The sequence below is a fragment of the Rattus rattus genome, chromosome 8 (genome assembly GCF_011064425.1).
Source record: "Rattus rattus isolate New Zealand chromosome 8, Rrattus_CSIRO_v1, whole genome shotgun sequence".
NCBI lineage: Eukaryota > Metazoa > Chordata > Mammalia > Rodentia > Muridae > Rattus > Rattus rattus.
The window spans coordinates 40,815,495-40,829,477 of record NC_046161.1 but is presented as its reverse complement, the minus strand read 5'-3'; the positions used below and the strand labels follow the sequence as shown (position 1 = coordinate 40,829,477).

At 49.8% G+C, this 13,983-nt stretch overlaps 1 protein-coding gene across 1 annotated transcript; it reads left to right on the top strand.

The window, feature by feature from the left end:
- The first annotated feature begins 1,126 nt into the window (after nt 1–1,126).
- On the top strand, nt 1,127–12,499 carry LOC116908165. The gene is made up of 10 exons (XM_032911463.1): nt 1,127–1,168; nt 5,418–5,495; nt 6,242–6,330; nt 7,172–7,290; nt 7,632–7,869; nt 9,467–9,605; nt 10,527–10,677; nt 11,226–11,357; nt 12,195–12,341; nt 12,425–12,499. Exons 2-10 carry the CDS (start codon nt 5,464–5,466, stop codon nt 12,497–12,499), a joined length of 1,122 nt encoding a protein of 373 aa, XP_032767354.1. The 5' UTR covers nt 1,127–1,168; nt 5,418–5,463.
- Nucleotides 12,500–13,983: the final 1,484 nt, after the last annotated feature.

Sequence of the window (13,983 nt, the reverse complement as noted above, 5' to 3'; positions counted from 1 at the left end):
TAATTAAATCCCCCTAATGAGGAAAACCGGATGCAGGAGCTGGCTCCTCCATGGCCTCCCCGGCCCACCGCCCTTGCCTCTTCATCGGACTTATCGCTCGTCACAGGATGTTTACAATAATTTTTAATTTGTGCAATTATTAATCACTTTTCTATCTCCCTCATTTGCATAATAATTAGTCATCTCACTGTTTGGCATGCCTGTGAATGACAGTGTTTTAAATTGAATTAAGATTTTAATATTCTATTTTCCTGCTTTCTTCCCCCCCACGCGCTAATCAAAGTCAGATTTGGCAGCCAGAGGGAGGGTACGGAGGAGGTTGGCAGGCACTGGACTTGGCCCGTTCTGTGCTCCTGAGAACCGTGCTGAGAGAGGGGCCTGTGGAGAAGGCAACGAGCAAACACCCTTACTCAAAGCTGAGGCTGAAGGGGTTAACCCAGCCGAAGCTAATTGAGCAGAGGTAATGAGTGAGGAGTGGGTAGGGGCAGCCAGGGAGGGAGGAGGGCCACAGGCTCAGGGGCACCAGAGAGCCAGAAAAGTGCTTTTCATTTACTTTCCTTTCCCAAATAGTCTGCTTTTTGTAAGGGAACATTGGAGGGGACATTACAGGCCAGCCATTGATCCCCGGTTAGGCTGGGTTAACTTTGATGGCTCTGAGTCCCACAGGTAGGGAAGGAGGCTGGAGCAGCCGAAAACCCATTCATTGAATCTCTTTCAAGGTGCAAGACAATTCTCCCGGGCTGACTCCGGAGTCTTCTGCCACCCCACTTCTCCACACACCAACAGGTCCTCTGCCCAAGTTGGGTGCCTCATGGGTGAGGAACAGGGAGTAAGGGATTTCCACTGACAAGGGACAGCAGACAGGCCACGTGTACCTTAAATTAGAGGCAGCTGTGGGTCTACAGATCACTTTCTAACCCTAAATCCGCCTTCTAATCACGCCAGGGATTCAGCCTCGGCCTGGAGGAGGGCCTGTTCCATCACTACCTCCCTTTGGATTGCCTTTCGTGTTGCCATGGTGATCCCTAGGCTACCCAGGATACCCATTGCTGCTCCAGAATTCTCTGCTTGAGCGGAGCAGCTCTCCCTTCAGCCGGTTTAGAACACCTTCCTTTTTACTATGATAAGCTCAAGTTCTGCAAAACCCAACGGTGGTTTGTCCACACAGGTGAGTCAGGAGAGACAACAGCTCCCAGAGATGGACTCTGCCCAAACGAGTCAGGCCAGCCATCACAGCCACGGGGCTGGAAACCACACTCTCTAACACAGCCACCAAGCTCTTCCCCCACAGCAGACGAGGGCTTTCAGCTCTGCACATGGGGACTAGAATAGGGAAAGTCTCCCCAGAAGGGAAAGAAGTAAAAGGGTCTGGCTAGGCAGGAAGAGTTTGCCAGCACCCTCTCCTCCAAGTGGCTCTGAAGCCCCCTACAGTCAGTGGGTCAGGCCAGGCAGAGGGGACAGCCTTCTTTGGATCCGCTTCAGCTCAGGACCTGAGCATACGTGGGCCCCCTTACTAATTCCTGTTGATACACTTGGAAGACAATGGCCTCAGAGCTGGTCGATCTAGGAGCCCACACACTTAGCGTGTGCCCAAAGGGAAAGCAATAGCAGTAAGAGCCACCGGGATTTAGGGAAGACACGGCCCATCCAGGATGGACAGGGAAGCAGTGAGAAGCCAGGCTTGGAGCTGTGAACTGTGTCCCCAGGCCAAGCCAAAGAAAGCACTCAGCCTCTCAGCCCCAGGCAGACTAGGGGAAGGCAGAACATCACTCGGGGACATCAGCACTAAGGAAAACCCAGACTTGTATAATCAACTCTAACCAGTACAGCCCTGTTTCTGTGTCCTCACACCTTGGAGTGAGAAAGGAGCTTTTAGAAGTAGTAAGGCCCATCGCTAGTGCTACAGCAGTCTCTGCTGGTCACCTTAGCGTCCCGCGCTGTGCCAGGAGCCCTGCATCCCAGTCCTGTGGGATGGTCCTGTTGCCTCAGCATCACTGTTAACGCCGGGGACTCGTTCTCAGAAGTATCCCAGTTCAGCAATTTCAGTAGCCTCCAATCACAGCCAAGCCCCAGGTCCCAAAAAGCCTGCAAGAGCACAGAGAAATAGGTGGCACGTTAAGAAAAACTCTGACCCCAGAGGCAAAGCATTTCTCTCATCAGACCACAGGAGTGAATAATTCAGAGTCCTCTGTCCTGGGCCAGGACTAAGGCTCCTTGACTGTCCCACCCACCTCGGAGAAGATGGAAAGCAGGTGTGTGTTGAGTAGGAGGGAGGGACCTTGGCAGAAGAGCCTAGAGAGGGCCGAAGGGATGAGACCAGGAGTATCCAGAGGGCAGAAGCGCCAAGGGTGTGACATGCTATTGATGCATGTGTCCAGCAGATGGCAACATAGAGCAGTCTGCATCGGCCTGTGGAAAGGGACCTGCCTGAGACAGGACTGGTTTCTGGCTTCTGAGCCTGATGTCCTTGATGTCCTGCAGTGCAGAGCCTCTCTCTCTCTCTCTCTCTCTCTCTCTCTCTCTCTCTCTCTCTCTCTCTCTCTCTCTCTCTCTCTGTGTGTGTGTTCTTGGTCCACTTTCCCCCAGATGAGTCCTTAGGCTAAACTACAAAATTGCTAAAGAATACATTTCGCAAGCCCCATGTGCCTCCCCTCCCCAGGAGAGGAAAAGTGGAAGAGAGGCCAGATTCCTGGACTCCTCCATCCTTTACCCGTGCCTGGATGAGGCAAAATCTCTGAGGGAACCCTTCTTCCCTTCACGTGCTGGGTCAGGGATTCTGAGTACAGGAGTGAAGAGACAGGTGCGGTCTGAGGACCGTCTCCGTGTCCTGCCATTCAGAGATGTTCGGGCAGATTAGCAGCACGGTGATGGGTGATATCCACTTAGCATCAGGACCTGAAGAATTTGAGGATCTGGGAACAGCAGCCACAGTTTCATAGAGCGTCTGTCTGTCCGGCAGAGAGAACCTGAGCTGCTACCCACAGATCTCCAGCGTTTCCTCCTCCTGAGTTCCCTCCAAGCAAAACAGTGACCAGGCTAGGAGAAGTCCCACTACACACGCATATTACTACAGAGGAGGTTGCTGTCCTAGGGCCCCAGTCCCAGGCCACTCTCCATCCTAGGCACGTGGGTTGAGAAAATTTGGAGTCTTCTGTTCCCTAGGCAGAACGGGGTTTTTCAGAAAAGGAATAATAAAGATCTCCAAATCCCAGGATCTGATGCCTTTCAGAGATGTTCAGCCCACATCCGCACTTCATGAACCAGTCACTAAGTCTTCAAGTTCACGCTCAGTTAGTTGGCTGGTTAGCTGGTTAATCTCGCTTTGTATTGAAGGTCGGCCTCAAACCCCGGATGTTAGCCCCAGCTGGCCTCAAACTCCCAATAATCCTCCTGAGTCAGCTTCCCAACTTGCAGAGGATTACAAGCAAAGGCCACCATGCCCAGGTTGCAAGCTCACCCTTGCTTACCCTGTTCTTACCTACAGAGAAACCTTACTCTAGCCTCGGGTTGAATTGAACAAATATTAAATGCCTCATATGGGCCAGGCTTTGTTCTGGTTGCTGGAGATTGCGGCCTCTATCTTTAATAAACTCTAAGTCCACGGGCGAAGGAAAACATGAAGTTCACTGTGCTACAGAGACCTCTACTAGAGTCGGGAATATAACTCTCTGTGAGAGCAAGCCCTTGATGCTACTGTGTCAGCAGCAGGGGTTGGGGAGAATCTCCAGGAAGGAAATGACATTTGAGCAGGCTACGAGAGGGAGGATTGGGGGAAGTAGAGGCCTGGAAGTGATGCTCATTCAGGGTGTGTGTAGTCCAGAGAATGTCGGGAGGAAGTAGAGAAGCCCCACAGGCTGTAGAGGCTCTGGAGAAAGACTGAGGATGCTGGACCTTACATAACGGCTTCACCCAGAATCTGCTTCCAGCAGGTCATTCGGAAACTACTGCCTTCTCTCTGGTGTCTGCGTTCCTGCTTCTCCCTCCCCGTTCTCACAAAATGCCACAGAGTCCCTGCCTCTGGGCCTGGCGAAGCTATCCCATCAATATCTGATTGGGCAGTTCCGTGTGCTAATGTGGCAGTTATGTGACCCAGCCACAGGACCATCAGTTAGCCTAGCTAATGAGATCTCCTCTAAGGAACTGGAGAGCAAAGATCTGTATGCACCCTGGTCTCCTCCCACCCCGCTGGTTATGAACCCAAGGGCCCCACAATCCTCAAGCAGGATAAATGTTGCCTTCAGAGTCCCTTGAAACTCAGGAAAGACTCAATCAGGAAGCAGATCCTGTGCTGGGGACATTGCAAATTTCTTAAGTAGCACTGGATGACAGGACTCCTCTGTAGCCCTGACAAGCTGGACATCACCTAGTAACCCAGGGGGCAGCTTGAGTGGTGACTTTGCCACACTTTCACAAGGAGGCTCCAAACTGTGACTCAGAAGCTAAGCGCTATCCAGGCATGATGGTTCCTGCCCTTAATCTCAGCACATGGGCTGTGGAGGCAAGAGGGTCAGGGGTTCAAGATTGTTCTTGGCTACATAGCAAGTTCAAAGCCACATAAAGAAAGGTAACTGTGGCCAAGCCTGATAACCTGAGTTGCATGCCTGGAACCATATTGCGGAAGGATAGATTCTATAAGTTGTCCTCTGGCCACACATATATTTCACACACACACATACATACACACACACACACACACACACACACACACACACACACACACACTCAACAAAGCTGTCCCCCCCACCTCTACACACGTGGCATGCATGTTCCACATCATACATACATGCACAATAATGATAAAATTTAAATTTTAAAAACACTGACTAAGGGGTTGGGGACTTAGCTCAGTGGTAGAGCGCTTGCTGGGTTCAGTCCCCAGCTCCGGAAAAAAAAAAAAAGAAAAAAGAAAAAAAAAAAAAAACACTGATTAAACTCTGACCCTGTGAGACGTTACCCAGATCATACTCCGATCAAGGACCCTTGAGCTTGCAAACATCCTGGCTCACAGAAGCGTTAGCTCAGCTGGAAGATTCTACTAAAAAAGAGATAGTCTGTTTTTATAAGCCTTGGATGGATAATTCAGACAAATGGTGAAGTCACAGGGAAAGACAATTGAAAATGGCTAGTGTTGCTCCAGAATGGAATATACATTTGTCCCAAGAGGGGCGACCGAGTGGGAAGTGTTCAGATGCGGGGGAGTAGCACTGAACAGATACGGCTCTGGAGTCAGTGTGAGGACTCACGGCTGTAGTCCCTCTCCAACTCTGTATGTAGGATTAGTGTAATTAACACTGCCATGCCACGCACTTTGAGCTAGGAAAGAGCAACACATGCTTTAGATTCACTGGGTAGGAAGGCTGAATGAATCAGCCTCGTAAGTCATCTTCCAGATTCAAGGTCCTATTTTGTGATTGCAGGTTCTGAAAAGGAGCCAGGTACTGGCTAACCAACACAACCGGCCGAATGCAGTTCAACCCTTTCTCTCAGGACACTTGGTGGGTGTGCAGGGCCGGGCGGACTGGACAGGAAAATAAGGACAGGAAATATATTTGAAGGGTCAGAGCTTGGATATGCTGTACATCTTCCTAGACAGACAGACAGACACACACACACACACACACACACACACACAGAGGACAGTCACATACACACACACGCATGCATACTTTACTGAGCACACACACACACACCTATGGTTCTGAGCATATGTATAGTAAAAACTGTGACTCACTATAGTCTCTCTCTCTCTCTCTCTCTCTCTCTCTCTCTCTCTCTCTCACACACACACACACACACACACACACACACACACACACACAGAGTAAGAACTCACAGCTAGATCTGAGACTCAGATCTCAAGTTCAGCAAGCTCAAGAAGTTGCCCACACGCTGGCAGCTAACAGCCTAAGGCATCTGGTTCTGTCTGAGGATTCGCTCACTCTCACCTTGTCTGCCCACACAATCAATGGACACTGCTTGACACACACCAATCAAAAATGCCCCTTTCTTTAACAGCTAAAGGCTGTCTGTCCTTTCTTTGCAGGTCTCTCTCGAGCCCCAAACACCTGGCCTTCCCCTTAGGTCTGACATCTGACCACAAAACTCAGCTCACAGACCCTTCCTTCCTTCCTGTCCCTGTGGAACCAGAGTGGCCTCTTCAGGGTCCTGGGGTATATACATTTGTAACTTTGAAGAAAGCAAGGAACAAAAGCCCCGATGTTCTCCTTTCTGTACCCCTTAGGAGACATGGACACCGCCGTGCCTACTCCAACGTCTCTGAAAGGCTGTCTTGCTTGACTCTCCAGGAGCCCAGTGTCAGCCGTCTTTACCGTAAGCCACCCATTCTCAACGGCCACAAAATTGGAGGCCAAAACAAAGAACCAAAACAATCCTGGAATGCCTAACTGTTTTGGCAGCTTGGGATGTAGCTCAGCTTTTAGAGCAATCGTCCAGCATGCACGGAGTGCTGGGTTACATTTTAGAGCAATCGTCCAGCATGCACGGAGTGCTGGGTTACATTTTAGAGCAATCGTCCAGCATGCACGGAGTGCTGGGTTACATTTGCTGAACACACCAGGCCTGTAGTCCCATCCCTTGGGAAGTGGAGGCCGGAAGATCAGAAACTCAAGGCTGTCTTTGGCTATGTATGAAGCTCTTGGCTTACCTTAGCTACAAAAGACTCTGTTGAAAAAAAAGGAAAAAAGGGGGAAGGAAGGAAGGAAGGAAGGAAGGAAGGAAGGAAGGAAGGAAGGAAGGAAGGAAGGAAAGAAGGAAGGAAGGAAAAGGGAAGGGAAGGAAGGAGGGAGGGAGGGAGGAAGAAAAGGAGAGAGGAAGAGATAGAGGGGAAAAGGAAGGAAAGAAGAAGGGAGGAGGAATAGGAGTAGACAAATGGGGTAGAGGGAGGAGGGAAGGACAGAGGGAGGAGGGAAGGAAGAAAGGAAGGGAGACAGATGGCCTTTACCATGTGGCCCTAATGCAGAGCGCCAGCCCCATTCCACTCCAACCCTTCCACTCCTGTCCTCACACTGATCTAGTCTCAAATAAATTAGAACTGGACCCGTCCAGACATCGTCCCCTCCGTCCTCCCTCACTTCCTCTCCCGTTGGAGGGTGAGGAAACTGCCCATGGGTAGGAGGGCTGAGATGGTCCTCAGTTCTTTTCCCTACTCTAGAGATTTTTTCTCCTGGAGACAGAAGATCCTACCTGCTTGATGACTCTTTATCCAATTCCATCCAGCGAGAGTCCCTGGCTGTCCCCATGGGGCTTGAGGACAGTGGCTCCAGGGGTCAGGTAAAGTTAAGGACTCCAGTCAAGCCTCAACACATGCCACCAGTGTAGCACTGTTATAGCGCAGCAAGGTCATAAACATTTCGAGAGAAGAGACGGTCAAGCATTTACTCATGCCAAGCACGATGCCAAACCCAAAGCGCTGATCTTCTTGACAACCCAGAAAGGGACACATTTTACTGATTTCGCAAGTAAGGACATTGTAGCTCAGACGAGTAACTTTCTAGGGGACGGCGGCAAGTGTTTAGGAGACGAACCGCCCTCCCCACCACATACACACATATCCACACTCACTTCCCATACTGAACCCAGGAATGACCCCTCTGACTGAGTGAACCCCCTAGCAGAAGCAGCAGCAGCCCGGGGCTGTCCTTGAGGATCTGGAAGAGCAGGAAATCGCCCCGACAGATGTGAAATACCGCCTGCAGCTGCTCGATGAGGCCCCATTGCGGAGCAAGAGTTCCAGTGTACAAAGCCAGGGCCACAAGCCTGGATGGATCCCATCCAGCAAAACCCACAGAGAGTGGTTCAAATCCTGGAAGATGGATATGACGTATCCCGAGAATGAGCGCTCCCATTCAGGTAGGACTTATGGGTGGGGGCAGGGCAGGAGATGGCACTGAACTTAAAGCAAAGTCTGAGCCCCTGGTCCCCAGACCCCTAGTCTAATCCTATACAAGATCCCTGTCCCAGTCAGATCCCAGTGTTGGGGCCACCAACCCAGTAGAGTACAGCACAAAGCAAACACTTGGATCTTTCCCTTCAGTAGTCCTCCAGGCATTGCCTGGCTACAAGGTCAGCCAGGATCTCTCTGGCAGGTGTCATTCTGCCCACCATCCCTCTTTGCCCTCCCCTCCTTCTTGTTTGGCTGGGCCTGATGGCAGCCCCGCAGTCCGGGCTTTTGTAATGAAGGGACTGACTGAGGCTCCGATGTAGCTTAGTGGCAGATCGATTGTCTACCATGTGTGAAGTCCTGGGTTCGAGCCCCATTATTGCATTGATAAGGACCAGCCTTGGCTTGGAGAAAGGTTCGGAGAGAAGGGGTTTCTGGGAGTGATGAAAATGACGCTGTGGGTCAAAGCTGGCAGCCTATGCTCTGCTCAAGTCAGCTTTCCAGCCTGCTTTCTCTCCATTCTGCTTTCTCTGGAGATCTCCAGACAGCTCTCTGTCTCTGTCTCTGTCTCTCTGTCTCTCTGTCTCTCTCTCTCCTGCTACAGACAGTTCTCCTAGCAGTTCTCTCTTGCTATTCTAAACAAGTCTCTGGATAGCTCATCTGCAGATCATAAGCCCTGTCTTTTACATACCAATCCAGTCATTTACCCCAGGTTCCCTTTTGATTATCCTATGAACCAGCACCCTACAACCCCAGCTGCTAAATTCTTAGGAGACAGCAAGCACACGTTTTCTTTTAACGCTGTGAAAGAATTCAGAGATCTGCCTGCCTCTGTTAAGCACAGACTAGCATAAACTAGTTGGATGGGACCCCAATCACCACTCCCTAAATCTCTTTTTCTCTGTCTTAGTATCTTTTTTCTAACAAGCTGGCTCACCATACAGCTGTTTTTGTTCCTTTAGACTCATGAAGCCCCTTATATAATTTATATAAAATTTATATTGCGTCCTTGCTTTTTGGAGAAAAAAAAATAAATGCACATATATGAATTATTTATTTATTTTATGTACATGAGTACACTGTAGCTCTCTTCAGACACACCAGAAGAGGGCACTGGATCCCATTACAGATGGTTGTGAGCCACCATGTGGTTGCTGGGAATTGAATTCAGGAGCTCTGGAATCCAGCCTTAAGGTCTGTCCTGAAGGTCCCAGCGTCTACCATGTTACTGAGACATTAACCACACTTTCGCCTCCCAGACTCATGCTGTCTGATTATCACGGAGTCATTAACGTCAACAGAGAGGACAATCCTTGAAGGAGAAATATAAAATATGTACATTATTATACAGACAAGCTCTACACATACACTCACAGAGGCCCGTGCCTGCTGGCCCTGTCCCAGGGGCAAGAACCATGTCATTCTGTCCCCACCAGGGCCATGCCAGATCTGACATTGCATAAAGCAGGCATGGTGATGCACATCTGTAATCCCGACGCTTGAGAGGTAGAAGAAGAAGGGTCAGAAGTTCAAGTCCTTCCTCAGCTACATACACAATACTTCCAGGTCATACCCAGGGCAGAAGGATGACACCAAGAGCACAGCTGAGACATGTGGAATGTGACAGCCAGGACCAGGACACCCAATCCTCAGTGTGGAGTCAAGCCCTCTTCCCTGGTCTAGACAAGAGCAGTCAGGGAGTCATGTGAGTAGGCAGAGCTGAGACCAAACCCATGCCCAGGAGGCAGCGCTGTGTGGGCGGGGGTGGGGCAAGGAGGGGCTATTTCCCAAGGCACAGTTACTATCAGAAGTCCAACGTCTGTCATCCCGGGGACAGCTGTTAAGTAGTAGAGCAAAGGGAATCTTAGACTTCCTCCTTCTAGTTCAGCTTTAACCTGACCTTTGACATCACCTGAGATTTGAGCAAGGACAAACTGGTAGGGGAGTGAGGGTCCCAAGTTCATGGTCAACCCTGTCCCCTGTGCATTCTTGGAAGACACAAGGCCTCCATGTAAGCTAGGAAGGCCCAGGCCTTCCAGTCTCACTGGAGTACAGAGTATCTTTGTCCCTCTGTGGTCCTCTATGGCCCCTGACAGTCCTTTACCTCATCCCTACCCAGTTAGGAAGCCCAACTTGAACCCAGAGATGCCACCATGTGCCTTGCAAATGTCCCACGGCTGTAGATTGAAGAGATGATGTTCATCTCGAAGTGACCCAGTCACAAGCCCAGTGACAAAAGGAGCTACAAACTTCCAAGCTCCCTTCTTCCCAACCCCCCAGTCTCAAACTGCAGCCCCTAGCTACCTGCTGGGGGTTGGGGGAGGAGGTCCACTCCCTGTGGCCCAACCCTGTGGCAGCAGGTGACTCACCTTCCCTGCTAAGTCACAGCATAACTGAGAAATATGAAAAGGAAACATAAATGACTTATTTTTTTTCTTTCTAGAGAAGCAATAAAGAAATCTTTCCTTTGAAAGTAGCTGATAAGATACTGTCTCACTTAGGCAGACCCACAAACAGAAGGCAAAGAGGGGAATCCATATCACAGGACCTTTCTGTCACCTTAGGCCACCCGGGTTGGCTCAGGGGGAGCGATCACCGCCAGTAGAATCTTTTGTTCCCTGTGCAGCCAATGCACCCAGCATGTGTCGAGGGAGAGGGAAATGGTACCTGGTTGGTCCATGACCCATGCACCTCAAGAGATGGGCCAGGCAAAGCAAGGACCAGCCTTCCTGAGGACGAAGGGAACCGCCAAGTTTAATGTTGCTACAACAGCCAGGGTAACGTGCTCAAGCTTTCCGTGGAGAGGTAACCAGGGCTGGGGCTCCATTGGCAGAGTGTTTACTCAGCAAGCATGAAGCCCAAGGCTCGATTTCCAGTACTGTAAAAGCTGGGCATAGTAGTGCGGTGCGTGTCTGTGGTCTCAGCCCTTGGAAGGCAGAAGCAGGAGAGTCGGAAGTTCAAAGTCATCTTTGACTACATATTGGCTTGCTTAAGTTACAAGATACTGTTTCTGTTTTTGTTATTATTATTTTTTAAAGGCCAGGTGGTGATGGCACACCCCTTTAATCCCAGAACTTGGCAGGCAGATCTTGGTCTCCAGCTTGGTCTCCAGATCGAGGACCAGGACAGCCAGGGCCACCCAGAGATGCCCTGTCTAGGAGGGATGGGGTCCTAATTCCTCCTTCAGGGGAAAGAGAACAGTGGGGCCTGCCACCACTTCGATTATCTTGGGAAATGCAGAAATACGTTTCTGGCTTTCTCTAGTCCGTAAGCACCCCATGCCGCCCAGCCGACAACTGCAGTTCAAGTTGTCACTCTTTCCCAGATGTCCTGTCTGCCGCCTCTCAAGCTCCTGGAGAAAAAAGTGAAGAATAGGTGTCCCCCCAACACACCTGGGATCTTCCAAGACTGGAGAGCTCAGCCCCAAGGGCGCTACGGAAGCGACGAAAGACTCCTGGTAGGAACTGCAAAGCAGTTGAAGCTAATCTTACACACACACACACACACACACACACACACACACACACAATAATCCGTTGTGTATAACTATTTTATTCTATATGCATGGGTGTTTGCCTGCGTGTATGTATGTCTGTGCAACGTGTGCCTGGTGCCTGTGGAGGCACCAGATCACCTGGGACTGGAGTTACAGATGGTTGTGAGCTGGCAGCTGGCGCTCTTAACCACTGAACCATCTCTCCAGACCCATCGCCAGGGAGTGGGTGGCTTTGCCAACTGAGCTAATGTCTCATTTGCCATCAGAGCAATTGTGAACAAGACTATTTCCTAACCCTGCTTATAAGTACTGGAGACCCAATTTTTACATCTATTATTATTATTATTATTATTATTATTATTATTACTACTACTACTACTACCACACATGTGTGTCTACTATTATTATTATTACACATGTGTGTCTATTATCATCATTATTATTGTTATTGTTATTATTATTATTATTACACACGTGTGTCTATGCGTCTGTGTCTGTGTGGGGATATGTACATTTGAGTGCAGGTGACCTCAGAGGCCAGAGATGTCTGATCCTCAGGAGCCGGAGTTGGATGGTTTGTAAGCTGTTGATGTGGGTGCTGGGACCCAAGCTCATGCCCTCTGCAAAAGGCACAGATACTCTTAACCACTGAGCATCTGTCCAGCCCTAGAGATCCCGTTTTGACCTGGGGCACAATACAATCCTGTGGTCCCTTAACCAAGATGTGGGCTCAGCCTGTGATGCAGAGGAGGGGACTTAGTCCTCCGTCAGCTGACTGCTCTGTCCCTGGCTTCACAGGCGCCATTTGAAGATCAAGTCAACACGAGGGCCACATATATGCCCTTGTTTACTGAAAAAGTGAAGTTTGTAAGCCCCAAGTCAGCTATATCAAACCCAAAACAAACACATTCTCAACTGAGTAGGACAAATCAACCAGGTATGAGGGTGAGACCCAGTCATCCCCAGGCACAGCACCTTAGCCACTCAGCTCCATCTTGGACCCACACTCTCTCTGCCAGCTTTCCCAGGTCAGTTCAGGACCTGGACCTCAGGAAGAGGACATCTGGAAAAAGGACTGCCTGAATAAATCTGGGAAGTCCTAACAGAAGCCTGCAATCCCAGCGCTCGGCTGAGGCAGGGCTGCTGTGAGTTCTAGGCCAGCGTGGGCTGTAGTGTGAGACGCTGTCACACAGACAGAAATCCCAGGCATGACGGGACACAACTGTAATCACAGCCCTTAGGCGGCGGAAGCAGGAGGATCCCTGTACTGCTTAGGGAGTTTGAAGAAAGCCTGGGCATGTGAATCCCTGGAGGAGGGGGCAGAAGGGGGGGGGGAGGGGGGGAAGGAGGGAGGAGGGGGAGGAGGAAAGCAAACAAACCCAAAGTCTTTAAAAGAACCACCCCATCCTAGACTCAGCTTTCAGCTTTTATGCAGTGTCCTGTGACGTAGCAGAACGAGAATGAATCGTTTCTTTTGGGAAGGAATGCTGTTTCGTGTGTCCCAGAAGACCTGAGAAGAAAGGTCAGTAATTTTTGTAATCATTGAGGCAGTGGCAAAGCACCCAGGCTTTGAAAGTCAGCCCTACCCATGAATTATCCTCCGTTCAAGCCACGCGAGTGGCTGCCCCTGTTCTGTTTTTCCTTTTAAACCAAGGTTTAAACATCCACACTCCATGACCCATTTAGCACGTACAGCTCTGTGGTTCATTGCTTAAATCAGTGTGGTAGTGGTACCCACTTATAATTCCAGTGTTTGGGAGGCTGAAGCAGGAGGATTTCTGTGACTCCAAGGACAGCCTGGGCTACACAGTGAAACCCTGTCTCAAACAAAACAAGATTAAATTAAAAAAAAAATTAAGCCTAAACCTGAGGGTAGAGGAGAAGGCAGGAGATGAAGTAGAGGGCAAAAGGGTCTGAATTTTATCAAAGGGAAACAACAGTGGGGGAAGGGAGCTCCGGGGTGAGGGGCTTGGCTGCACAAACCTGGTCATCTGAGTGTAAGCCCTGAAAACCATGGTGGAAGGAGAGACCTGATTACCCAAAGATGTCCTCTGATCTCCACATATATGTATGGCATGTCCATCCCTGCATTCACACACACACACACACACACACACACACACACACACACACACACACACACACACTACTACAGAACAATAAAGAAATTTTTTTAAATGTCTTCCAGGTACAGAAGAAAGGTCCCCCAAACCCAAGAAAGACTGATTAAAATATAACTACTACTAGGTGACCATCTTAAAAATATGATCTTAGGTGTGATTGGGAAGTCAAGATACAGGAAGTAAATTTAGCCTCCTTAGCCTTGAAACTGTGCAAACCCCACCCCCCATTTTCATTAAGACAGGTTCTCTATACATAGCCCTAGCGGGCCTGCAACTCACAGTGCCGACTAGACCGGCCTCAAACTCACAGAGATCTACCTGCTTCTGCCTTGCAAGTACTGGGATTAAAGGTGTGCACCACTACACCTAATATTTTGACGTTTATGCGAACCACCACACTGCTAGCTTCGATTGAGAAAAGGCATGCCACACTGCCCTCTAGTGACCATCCTAGGGAATGACAG